The 12,951-nt window shown below is 51.9% G+C and overlaps 3 protein-coding genes across 3 annotated transcripts; 1 reads left to right on the forward strand and 2 right to left on the reverse strand.

Annotated features, from left to right (window-relative positions):
* Positions 1-1,198: 1,198 nt before the first annotated feature.
* M406DRAFT_105039 (uncharacterized protein) lies at positions 1,199-2,611 on the forward strand (the record flags this gene model as incomplete). Its single annotated transcript, XM_040915126.1, has 3 exons — positions 1,199-1,512; positions 1,562-1,619; positions 1,952-2,611. The coding sequence occupies 3 exons, from the start codon at positions 1,199-1,201 to the stop codon at positions 2,021-2,023; spliced, it is 444 nt and encodes a 147-aa protein (XP_040780660.1). The 3' UTR covers positions 2,024-2,611.
* A 41-nt stretch (positions 2,612-2,652) lies between these two features.
* M406DRAFT_335534 (uncharacterized protein) lies at positions 2,653-4,368 on the reverse strand (the record flags this gene model as incomplete). Its single annotated transcript, XM_040921053.1, has 2 exons — positions 2,653-2,889; positions 2,971-4,368. The coding sequence occupies 2 exons, from the start codon at positions 4,366-4,368 to the stop codon at positions 2,653-2,655; spliced, it is 1,635 nt and encodes a 544-aa protein (XP_040780661.1).
* A 3,637-nt stretch (positions 4,369-8,005) lies between these two features.
* M406DRAFT_335535 (acetyl-CoA synthetase-like protein) lies at positions 8,006-10,027 on the reverse strand (the record flags this gene model as incomplete). Its single annotated transcript, XM_040921054.1, has 4 exons — positions 8,006-8,204; positions 8,351-8,475; positions 8,625-9,143; positions 9,296-10,027. 4 exons carry the CDS (start codon positions 10,025-10,027, stop codon positions 8,006-8,008), a joined length of 1,575 nt encoding a protein of 524 aa, XP_040780662.1.
* Positions 10,028-12,951: the final 2,924 nt, after the last annotated feature.

A 12,951-nucleotide genomic window follows, 5' to 3' on the forward strand; every position in this document is an offset into this window, starting at 1 on the left:
CTGCCTAAAGTGAACGACATCATTGAGATTGAGATGGCTGCTTTATATATGACCTCAGAACTGGCCAGGCCTCAAGGGAGGGTGTGGAGGTTGGTTGTAAATCAAAGGCCAGCATTGGATATCTCTTTTCCATTGACGTCAGTCAGATATCGAGAACTGAGCAGCGGGCCCATAGTTTCTGATCTGTCGAAAGTATCGCTGACATCCTTCAGGCCTCGGATCCAGATCTGGGCACGACAAACCAGATTCTTCAACTTCTCGATCGAGCGGACAACCATCTCCATCCTGCCCAGCTGGCAGGGGAAAAAGAGACTCTAAACGAAGGGGGTTTGGTTCCACAAAGTGTAGTGGGGTTGATGCTAGAATGAAAATAAGAAAGGTACTATGTACGTACCCATGACATCGCCATGAACCTGAGGTTAAGTTGCTATACTGATAGTCTCTGCAAGATCTCAGTGACAATCAAGTACTTGTACAGCAAAGGCCCCATTAAGCAAGGGGGCCATCGACGATTGGGAGAGCATTCCAGACATTTTGGTGAGGTATGGTGGCGAAGTATCAAAATTTACACATCAAAATTACACACTTGGAAGTTTATACACAACTCGATCGAAGATCCAGCCTGTTGTTGTACAAATGTTGTGAGCCTCTGACGTTGTAAACTGGTAGTTGACGGGTGTGAGTGGGACCAAAACCGCCCTACCCCGGTTATATCCCACGGAGAATCAGCTCCGGAATGGTGCACTTTTTTTATGTGGTTGTAACCGGCAGCATCCGTCGCCACTTTTGCTTCGTCTTCTAAGCACCACCACCCCGGGCCGTTCTTCTGGATCGTTCTTCAGCGTCAAATGGATCCAAGGCCACTGGCTGATGCTGCACGTGCTGCGTTAGTCTCGAAAGAGGCTCTCAAGTAATCCTGGTACTGTATGCAGCCATGAGCCGCACACTGCTGCACTCTCCGGGGTGTTTAAGCTGAGGCAGGATAAAGCACAGGTTTCCAGAATTTTGTCCCGGATGAGTCGCCTCCCTTCCCCTTCTCTGCGAACAACCCTCCAAAGAACAAGGATTCCGAATCAAACCCCATCTGGCGGCGCCACTAGGCTTTTGTATCAACTATGTTCCCATGCACAATGGCTAGACAGGAAATAATAGTTCGCAACATGGACTCATTTCGTCGTGGCCTGTTGGATTGCCCATCATGGGAATCTACTGGGCTTCGCTGCTGCAAAACCAAGCCCCGAAAGCTTTTCAGGAGCTGATCAGCGAGGTTTCGGCTCTGTCGAGCCTTGGAATAGCCAGCACGACATTCCACGTAAAGAACACACCCCTCAATGTGCCCCAGCACATAAAAGACATCATCACAGTCGCCACTAGCTTGTATAACGTCGAATCGCCATCCAAACCTGTCACTGGCCTGGCCCGGCCTGGCCTAGCCGTAATCAACGTTGTACCGCCGCACACGGCCAGCTTAGCCCTCGCTCCCGGCTTCCACCAATCGAAAAAATACACACCGTAACGCCCTTTATATCGTGAATGATTATGACTTGGTCTGACCTGGCAGGGAAAAGAGGGAGGAGTTACTTGGGGTCGGTTACGTCAGGCTCAAGCTGGCTGGGGCCGTAGGTTTACAGGAGGCATCGTTTTGTACCACCAGGGCAGTGTTACGAAGGGGGACAAGCACTGGGTTAGCGAATGAAATGGCTGCCGCTGAGGGATGCTACATGTATGCGAGGAAAGAAATTGGAAGACAGGAGAGAAGATGAAAAGGACAAGGCCTCAAAAAAGTCTCACAGTAATCAGAATGCTAGCTCGGTCCGCAGTTGTCTCATGGGGGAGAAAAAAGTCGACGGGCATACAGCCGCTCCAGTTAATCAAAACGAAATTTACCTTTTCCTTTTCTTCTGTCCTTCTTCCTGTTCTTTTTGATGACTAGCCTTTATTTGCAATATAGACAAAGGAAGAATGTGATGCTGCTGCTGCTGCTGCTGCTGCTGGTGTTGGTGATATAAATCTGCCAAGTTGAATAGCACTAGACAATAACAATTCGCGAGAGACAACCCCGCCCCTCGCAATGAAGCCAACTTCTTAAGACGCCGAACCAAATGCTATCCATCCCCCACCCGAGGGGGACAATGCGTGAATGCTATAATATGATGCCGGTATCATCCAAGGTCTCCCCGACCCGCCCGAACGCCGAATTCTGACATCAAGTCGACGAATAAGTATTTTTCTCTTGTTTTCTCTTCCCTCTTCTCTTGTAACATCCGTTCGGAAGAACCAAGAGGATGTAGTGGTGATACGTATGTTTGTGTTTTGTCGTGTCCTTGTTGGTGGTACTCGTGGTGGTGGTGTATCGGCAAACGGCGAGTGACGTGACCAACATAATAGTCCACCGCCCCCTTTCATCCCTTTTCATCATGAAATTACGTGTGGCTCATCGTCTCCACCGGGTGGCTACCATAAGCGACAGTAACACCGCAGAAGAACACATGAGCAGCAAAATCATGGAATCGAAATCATCAAACCGACCGCAGCCGATTGTGCAATAACCTGCAGCTCCACCTGGCCGCTATGGGTAGGGAAAAAGCAGACGAAAGCATAAGCAATGGTGTCCCATACACAATTGGAGTAAGAACAGGAAAGAAGGAGGATTTACAGGCCAGACGAGAAGGCCCAGGGGTAGTAGAAGAAGGGGGTTCGTGTCCAGTTGCTCACCGTTGCTCCAAGTGCCATATCCCACACATTCGTGGTGCCCAGAATGGTGCCATCCGCTGCCAATGCATTCGCCACGACAAAAGCTGCATTCGTCTTGAGAGGGATCACCGTCTCGAATCCAACCTTTTTCGTGTTGCCTGTGAAGCTGATGTTGTCCTGGGTATTCCCCTCCATCTATTCGTTGATTTAGTGCCACGCTTATTGTATCGAGAATGAACTCGGAACCAGATGTAGAGACAGGCTTCTTGAACTTACCAGATCCCACGAATCCACCTCAGTGGCCCCATTCCAGCTGACATAGGCATATCCGTCCGCAGCCGCAACATCAGGCTCCCAAGATGGATATGCTGTCCAATTCGAAGTCCATGCCCGATAAACCGGTTCCATGTTCCCGGCCTCGTCGTACCATGGACCGAGCTGCAAGTCGAGAACGATCTCACCGTCTTCGGTGTACTCTGTAATGACCGGCGTGGTGCCCCAGCTGACGAGGACATTGCCGTTGGACAGCTTCTGGAAACCTCCCATGGCCCAGGATGCGATGCTCATGGGGTGGTAATACTCGTGAAGCACCTCGGCGGTGAAGTTGTTGGGGTCGTCGTAGTTGAGGCGCAGGTGGAGCCCCCTGGAGCAGCCATCTGGGCAGCCAGGAGAGGGTTTGGCCGGGTCGAGGTCGTGGTTGTCGAACAGGGTGAGCTCGGTCAGATCATCGTTGAGGAAGCGCGCGGTGTGTTGAAAGCCAAAATTTGTCGCGTTCCCGCCGCTCAGGTCGTAGAACTGGTTGTCTTTGCCGCCTAACTGCCAAATGGTGGATCCGTCCTGTCCACTGACGTGTATCAACGAGTTTATGCGCCTGCCCGAAACCAAGTAGTTGCCTGCCTTGGTCTTCTGCAGGCTGTTGATGTGAAAAAAGTCCCAGCCGACATCCTCGGTCTGTGCGCCGTAGTCGCCAGGCCCCCAGTTCACCTCCGTGTTGTTGATGTCAAAATGGTGACTGGCGCGCCAGAGGAATTTGATGTCGCCTGTGGCAATGTCAATCTCCTCGAATAGGCTGTCTAACAACTGTCCATTCGCAGGCCCGCCCCCAGGCGCATTGCTCATGTCGAATGGTATTTTCTCGTAGGCGGTTACCAGAGCCGTCCCGTCGTCTGTCAACTGGCATTCGTGCGAGTCCATTTGGGTGTCGATCATCTTCACCGAGATGTTGTAGACCTGCTGGTACGACGAGTCGTAGAGCAGGCAGTGGCCCAGGCCGTGGCCGCTAAAATCCCTGCCCTCCCAGAATGTGAAGTACGGAAGGCCATTGTATTCCTGTATCCTAGGGTTGTTCACAGATGACCAGGAGGGGTCACCATAGACCATGCTCAGGTCCGTAGTATCGATTATGAAGGGCGAGGATTGCTGTAAGCCGGCCGGGTTCGAGACGAAGAGATACCTGGATAGGCCAGAGCGACTTGGGTCCCACTGGTTGACCTGGAAGAGGGGAGCAAGTGTCTTTGAGGACTTGAAGCTTTGGTTGGGGTGGTTCCCGTAGAAGCCCTCGTTGTATGGTAGGTAGTCGGTGACGTAGGGGCGAGGGTATTCCTCGGCAGCCGCGAGACCGGCTCCGGCAGCGAGGGCGCCCAAGAGGACGGCAGGACGGGAGAAGGTGTGCATGATCCTGGGGATGACGTCGGGCCAGATGGAGAGGAGAGGGAGGCGTGAGGTCGGATCAAGCTTCTGTCATGGCAAGACCAAGAAGAGCTTGGTGAGCGGCGCGCACCAAAAGTAGAAGAAGAGAGAAGACGGCTTGGCTGGCGGGTTGGTAATTATCAGAGAAAAAAGGAGATGGTAAGTTGCGCGGCAGGGGTCCAAGCTACACAACCCTCTTCTCCCTCCGTCACACGCACTCTTCTGTCTCCTCTCTTTTGTTTCCAAGGGAGCAGTCCACCTGAATTAGGCGTGGCTTGCAGGTCCCTGTGTCCCTGGATCTGGAATTGCGAATGGCGCCCCACCAAAGACCAGGCTTCGGCGAAAAGTGGATGCCCGGGGGGAAAAGGAGCAGGGGCCAGGATAGAATGGGGACAGGCGGAGGCTCTGCCGCTGTCGATTCTCGGGCCAGGATGAGAGAGGAAAAGACCACAGATGAAGAAGAGAGAGAGGTCGGAAGTCGAGGTTCTCGGGTCTCGGGCGTGGCCGCACGGGTCGGTGTCGCGGTAGGATTTGGGCAAGCTTAGTCGTGAGCTGACGACGATTGCTGGGACCCTGACAAGAGAAACGTCTCAAACTGCTACTGCTTTGGGTTCAGATGTGGCCAATAAACGGAGATCGAGAGAGACTGAGAAAAGTTCACACAGCCCCAAGTTGACTGCGACAAGGAGGGCTATTGATAGGAATAGTCAAGGACTATGCACTGCCGTAGAGATGGACTAAAATTTATACCTGGGACAGAGGAACCAGGACACGAGACTGGAGAATGGGATGAATCGTCTAAAAATGGGGAGAAAGGGGAGGTTGCAGAAGGAGGATGGTAAGTCTAAGCAAAACACTCTTAATTTGCAGAGCAAGTAAGACAGACAGGCGAAGGAAGGAACGATAGGGAAAGGAAAACAAGATTGAAAATCCGACGTCGAACCAAATCAAGACGTTCATTTCTTTGTGTTAGTGACCGGCCACACCGTTTCGTCGTCGTTATATGTGAAGGTCAATCAAGTCCCAATTCGTTGTAAGATGCGTACTGTTATGCAAGAAAATTCCTATAGCGTGACCGCATGGTCGCGTGGCCACAAGATCTGATTCAGAAGCTGTGTCCTCTCCTGGTGGCTTGCAAATGTGTTGTCCACCTATTCAGGCTATGAAGTGCGGGGTAGGAGGGCACTGGGCTCGAGAATCCAACCTGAAGCCAAGGACGCGCGTACCACCACAGATCTGTACCTGCCGCCCCGCTGAGGGCTCCTGAGCAGTGGAGCCTCCCTATTCCAAGACTCCAAACTTAGCGACTTGACGTGGTCCGAGGCCCCCCCCGCCCCCCCTGAAAATGGAGGTAAGCCGCTGTACTGTTCCCCACCCACAGATTTTTAGGTGAGCCGGTGAGTGGTTTGTCTTGCTGCAGTAACCACTATAATTTGCAAGTGAACGTCATAATCAATTTTCTTTCTCGTGTTTAGAATCTGTCTGGTATTTTTATTTCATACAACTCCTTCCTAGTCTGGTCTGTAGACGATTTTGAGGCCTGAATTCACGTCGAACCATGTACGGAACGTACAGATTACACGCAGTCTACAGGATGAAAATGGCAGCCAGAGCTGGTCATCATCAATGGAAGTCGGTGATCGACCTGATAGGGGATGGCGCCGGGTGCTAGCAACTAAAACAATAGCAGGGGTTTTACAAACTATACAGATATTTTTTTTCTCCATAGTATCTGTCTGCCACAAGATCATTCGAAGATCACTCTTGGCAGGTAATTTCGATATTGGCTCTAATATAGTATGTACTGACTCCTAACCAATGCTTTAGTGGACGAGGCTGTAATTCCCTGACCCTGACATCTGGCGTATGAGATACATCGACCGTAGTACCTTTACGAGGGTGTTCGGGGGCCGGGGGGGGGGGGGGAGTTGACGTTTTTGGGCCCTACAACTATGGCGGTAAGTACCCAGGCCGTGCTATGGTATGGTTGCAGTATGCACCTTCTGCCACCGCCCCTCCATCTATTCTTTCCTTCCCCCAATCATGCAGCATAGAGCCCCACCTGCTTTCTGGACTGGTTTTTGGACCCCCCGCCTGCTTACCCCTGGGCCTAACTCAGCGCCTGGTTTCAGCTGCATGCTTACCTGCTAGAAGTATTTCTAAATTTTGTATGCTGCGCCATACCATCCACCAGTTCGTCGCCTTCAAAAGGGGATGAAACACGACTCCACATTACGACGAAGATGGGGGGGACCACACCACTAGCATTCTTCTACGCTGCGTCAATTGCCTCCAAAACTTCCCAAATTCACCTCGTGTGATGGATGTCTATATGTCCACCAACGCGATCCCAAGGCGATAATTTTTCCTTCTGTTTTCTTCCTTTCTTTTGCTCGAATCTGTGACGTGCAGAAGACAGCAGCAGATAAACGTCCCCAGCTAACACGAGAGAGAGAGAGAGAGAAAAGCGAAGATCAAGGCTGACGAGGGCTGCACAACAGGTCAGATACGCGTCATTGGCTATGAGACGAGATTTGGACGACAGAAAACTTGGGAGAGCTGACGACGACTTCGGTGGTGGCAATAAACAAGACGGAAAGAGAAGACAGAGAAGGCGGAGTCAGCATAGGGAGAACGTTTGTTTGCATGCAAGCTTTGGCAAACGCTGGTAGCCACTCATCCCTCTCTCCGACCATGGCCCTGCGACCTCGATCACTATACCACATACACACAAAGAGTACTATACCACCTTATTTGCCTCGGCGCCAATAGGGGTTCCACCGCTGTTATTGCCGAGCAGAACCATCCCAGGGGTTCCCTCAGATCACAATTGGACTCCACCACCACCCAGAGATTAAAATATTATTTTAGCACAGAAATGGTCCCATAGGTTGGGTGAGTGAGCATGCGCAGGGCCAGGCGTAATCATGGGACGGACAGTAATAGGACCAGCGCAGAGACCCCTCGGACTTGGGCCTCTTGAGTTCTTGCAACTTGTGGCAATCCTGCACATCGACGACAAAAGACAATTTCGTCTAGATTTACATCTGCATATACACACACACGCGCGCGTTCCTCCGTCTTGGCATCGCCATCTCGGGGCTCGATACACTTTCTGGGGAACTCGGACCCATCGCACACGGTTGAATGACCGACGCCCGGTAGCAACACCACCGATTTCCGACGCTGTGCTTCCGAAGCTGCCTCCCGCTGCAAGGGATCTGCACCTGCCGGCACCTTGCAGGATTTAGATTGCTCGCGGGTCTTGCGGCCACGGACCCTGCTGCCACCCTCACGAGTTGCGCACTGCAGATCACCGTCGCAAATCACCAACGACGCTCATCAGGGTGTACTATAGTTGTGATATTCATGCACACCCACTCATACACTCAACAATGTGCAGGGAATCTCGCCAAGCCAAATGGCCCAGGTGACAAAATCACTTCGGATTGGACAGGCTGCAGGACCCATTGACGGGCTACTGATGGCCCTTGTACTGTTGGTCTTGGCCAGATTCTGAAACGCTCCAGGTGCTTACGTACACCACCATGAGAGCCCCACCCCCCGCAAAATGATGGCTCACTAAGCTGTGCCAAGCTTCCATTTACTATTTCTTTTCTTCTCACAGCTTTGAAGCCTTGTCCACCTTCTTGGCCTGTTCGCGGAGGACCTTCCGCAGGATTTTGCCTGAAGGACTCTTCGGGATGGCGTCGATGAACAGCACACCACCTCGCAGCTTCTTGTACGATGCTGCCCTCTGGTCCACCCACTTGGCGACGTCCTCGCGTGTGAGGTCCTTGGTAGCCGGTACGACGTACGCCCTGCAGAACCGAAATGCATAGGTGTCAGCTATGTGTACCCAACGCACTGCAGCCGCTCTTGGAGCATTTCTCGAATGTATCGAAGCAGCATGTTTTTTGATCTAGCTTGCATGCCTCTTCCGAAATATCTCTGCATCTGGACTGACCTGGGCACTTCAGTTCCCTCGCCTTCCACCCCAATCACCGCTGCGTCCGCGATCTTGGGGTTCTGCAGGAGCAATTCCTCGAGCTCTGCTGGGGCGACCTGCAGGCCCTTGTATTTGATGAGTTCCTGCTCGAGATGATTGTCAGTCCATTCCATAAGGCTGCTGCCCGCCGACGACTCCTACACAATACATCAAACTGGATCACCGAGTTGCCCCTTGAGTATACGTGTCGAGGGAGGACGGAGCAAGACATGTGGGCGAGAGAAGATCCTACCTTCTTTCGATCAACGATATAGAGCATACCGTCCTTGAACCGGCCGATGTCGCCAGTACAAAACCAGCCATCCACAAAACTCTCGACATTGGCCTTCTCATTCTTCCAGTAGCCTTTTGTCACCACAGGGCCTCTCACCCAGACTTCCCCGGTTCCACCAGGCTCGACATCTTTCCCATTGTCATCCACAATCCGCGCCTCGTGGTTCGCAATAAGAGGGCTTACACTGCCGGTGTGCTCTCTCTCTCCTGGGGTCATGGCCGTAATAGCACCACATGTCTCCGTCAGACCCCAGACCTGCGTAAGCCTTGCTCGTCCCTTACCTAGCTTGGCCTCCGCATCGAGCTGCAACTCTGCACCCATCGGCGCCGCACCCGCAGAGGCGTACTCACAGGTGTCCAGTGCATCTTTCACACCTGGATGCTTTGCAATGGCCAGCCAGATGGGTGGTACCGTGAAGAAGACTGTGATCTTGTACTTCTTCTGGTACTCGAGAAATTTCGGGAAGTCGAACTTGGGCTGGATCGGGACACTTTGTCAGAAACATTGCATTCCTTCTTTTGGGAGCTATATCAAGCTCACACTTGCCTTCCCCCCCCCCCCGGCCCTTCCTCTCCCCACAAGTAGCCTGGCAGATTTGAGGAAGAGGGACAATTCGTGAGAGGACTTACCATCCAATAGGTCGTCCCGCCACGATAGATAGCATTGACGAAGTAACTTTGAACCCCTGCCACGTGCGCCGCAGGAACGTGGGCCAGCGTTCGGTACTGGAACTCGGGCTTCTCACGGGCCCAGTACTGCCTATCTGGTTCCATAGTCAAGAAGCACTCTGCGACTATCATGCGATGGCTTATCATGACGCCCTTGGGAAGGCCGGTTGTGCCGCTGCTAAACAGGATACAGATAGTGGTGTCCTCCAGCTGCTTGATGTCGGTGAGTCGCACCCAGTCCATAGATCGCGAAGGGGACAGCTCCAACACCCTCCCCGTACCTGCCACCGTCAGGTGCAGCCCTTGGCCGTCTCCCAGCAAAAGGACATGATCAGCAGGGAAGCGCACGTTTTTCACCGTCTCCTCCACCACCGCTCTCGTGCTGGCGTCGCAGATGATGATCTTTGGGCTCACGAGCTGGATCAGGTATGCCAGCTCCGAGGCCGTAGAGCTTGGGCTTGCGGCAGAGTAAATGCCCCCCGCGGCAACAGTCCCAAAGAAGAGAGTGTGCAGCCTGTAATCGCCTGCCGTCATCACCAACACGTCATCGACACTGGAACCAGTACGCCCAACACCATAGGTGTGTCGAAGTTCCCAGGCAAGCTGGCGCGTGAGCTGGCGCGTCTGGGACAGGGTGAAGCATCTGGTCGGGTCGGCGGCATCTGCCTGAAGGACGGTGTCGGGGCGTGCCATGGTGTGTTTGGAATCTGGGGTTTGCATCAAAAGGCCAGATCAGTAATCATCACCACTCTTGCCGGCTTTTTATACAATGCTCCATGGGGTGGTGTTTTGGCGAGGCTCACCCAACAGCAGCGTGAGCAGATCGATGTCAGGTAGGTCCAGATGCTTGTCGGCTTGGTAGATCACGCCGCCGTCTGGCTGGCGCTGAGTTATGCTCCTCCCCATGACGAGGTTTTGTTTCTACCAACGACCGTGAGGACTTTTGTTAGGTCCCGACCAGCTAAAAGGCTCTCTACTCAATGGCTTCCAGACAGGTCTCAACCTTGGAAGTATTATGCACTTGACGAGAGAAGTATCAAAGACGTTTCAATACAACGCGGCAATAGAGAGAGGCAGGGAGGGAGAGAAAAGAGAAAGCGAGAAACAAACAGTAGGAAGGGATGAAGTTGGGTGTGCGTTCAAGTTGGTAGGCGATCGCACCGGCCCCGCAGTCGTCCTGTAACTCCCTACCGAGGTTCGATCAATTGTGCCGGGCCTTAAATAGTAGGTAACTACGCAGATCCATCCGTGCCGCATCGGATGTACATCCGTCATGATTTCCCTTGGCTTTGCCATAGAGTTATTTCCGATTCGCATGCCAAAGGGGCCTTGTCCCATGCAGCCAACAAGTGTGCCAGGCGCGGGGAGTTTGCATGGTGGGGGAAATGGAGAGGGTTCTCCATACAGCGGTCATCCGGACTCGGAGTTTCCGGATTGATGGCCGTTGCCATTGTGTTATGTGTATGTGTGTGAGTTGGCTGGCCGTGCGACAAGGAAGCTCGACCGTGCCATTACTGGAGTGGGCAAAGGGCGGCCGTGTGGGAGCGGGTACGTGTATAGTCCTACGTAGTGACTGATACAGGTCAGTCCACGGGGTGTGGACACGGGTCGGCGTTTCGGGGCATCTTGTTGAGGGTCCTCGTCCCCCAGATTTTTGTGCCTCTTTTCAAGATTGCTGCATATGTTGAGAATATGGACAGAAATCAGATTCTGCAAACGCTCAAGCCTGGCTGGAACACTAATCATTTTTTTCTCATTCGTTCAATCTTTTCGCCGCACGTAGAGTTTGATTGTTTCTTTCTCCAGAGAAAAGAAAAAAAAGCAAGACAGAAAAGGGAAAAGGGCAAATCAATATTGTTCCCATTGTTTGTTTGGTTGGGGCTAGTCATCGCATCTCTTCACGATAACACCCTGTCCGTCTTGATCTGCCGAGAGCTTGTATAGAGGAGCCTTCCTCCGTGCAGATTCAGTGACTCCTACACTTTCATCCCTTTCTGCAACCAGAAGTGCTTTCAAGGCGGACATACAAAAAGGTCGGCTCGGTAGGTGTAATTGCAGAGACTAGCCAGCATTGCCTGTTCCAGAGATGAGCTCGCATGTATACTGGATGCTATGAAGGGTAATTACTGGTAGGTTTCTTCTAGATGTGAGCTATCTGATCAAGGATAGAATTCATCGGCATGCCAAGAGCATGTGGAAGAACTTAGTTTCTTGTTGCTATCGGGCGAGAACTATCATGGCGAGGCCCGAGGGCGTTAGGCTGGCAGGGTAGTTGACCGAGATTCCAATGCCTGGTAGATCTTTTTGAGTTGCACCATATTGTGATGGTCAAGGAAGTCTCAACTCACTCTCTATATGAAAGCTCGCATCAAAATCCTTGGATGTTATATCAGGTGACACGAGCGATTGGCATTTGGATGTCCGTGAGGTCCATGAATGCGGCTAAGATGGTGGACCACATGGTGACACAGAATTGGGATCCATTGGTCATCATCAAATATTACGTTGGAGAGAACCAATAGATCAGTCACACAATAGCACTATGACAGCTTACGCTTCATTAGCCTGATTACGTTTCAGCTTAATAGGAGTTTTGTTCCAGACAGAAGAGACTGTGTGTGACGATATGTGCTTAAACTTCGCCTACTATGAAAAGTAAATCAGGTAAAGACAGCATGGCAGCACCATCACTATCGCACAACGGATTATATAGGACAAGAGACTCAAAGGAGCTACCAGCTCAACTGTATTATAAAAACACTCAATCAATTGCACGGACATAGTTGTCAAATTTGCATGTGACGATCCAGGGACGGAGGCAAAACAAAGTTCAGCCGCCCGGACCGCTGCGGAGTTTAAAAGTATATTTCTCCCAGGTCTAGGTTTGAAACGGCCGTAGATGCTCTGCCATACAGTTGCATCTATGCCCAATTAGTGGCTGACGGTGCATACGGCGCACTCCGGTGGAGGTGGCTGAGACTTCTCCCTGCAGCATCCAGCTGGCCAAGGCCGGGCAGACCGGTGCATGCCACATGGCCGTTGCTCTAGCTACTCGCTCGGAGCGTGCATATACGTTTTACACGCTGGCAATATGCTGTGCAAACGCAGTGGCTCTCCACACTATGCCGGCAACACCGCCCAGCGGGGACCTGCAAGTCCAATCCTCAGCTTTGAAACACTAATCGTAAAACGAGAACAAGAGTCTCTTTCTCGTTATCAAACAGGGGTTATTTTCTAGCGAGGACTAGTCGTTATCCACACACGTGAAGACGATGTGAAAAACTGCAAACAAAACGGACCCATTCATTCACACTAGTCAATATCATTTATCACGCTCCTTTCCCGCATGCTGCTTCAGATTGTGGCCAGAAGGAGAACAAAAGGAAAAAGAAAAGAAAAAGAACATGGGTTCGGGCCAACAAAATGACAACAACATATTGAGCGTCAGGCCATGCTGTCCAACACACTACATCATTATCCACTTCCAAGCCCCCCGTGGGGCTGCTGCTACGTGGACCGCGTTTACGCGACTTTGACTTGGAAGTGGATCCGCAGGGCTTCTCGCTTCCTACCTACCCAGCCTCCCTGATCTTAAAATTCATTTATAATATATACAT

This window comes from Cryphonectria parasitica, assembly GCF_011745365.1.
Source record: "Cryphonectria parasitica EP155 unplaced genomic scaffold M406scaffold_1, whole genome shotgun sequence".
Lineage (NCBI taxonomy): Eukaryota > Fungi > Ascomycota > Sordariomycetes > Diaporthales > Cryphonectriaceae > Cryphonectria > Cryphonectria parasitica.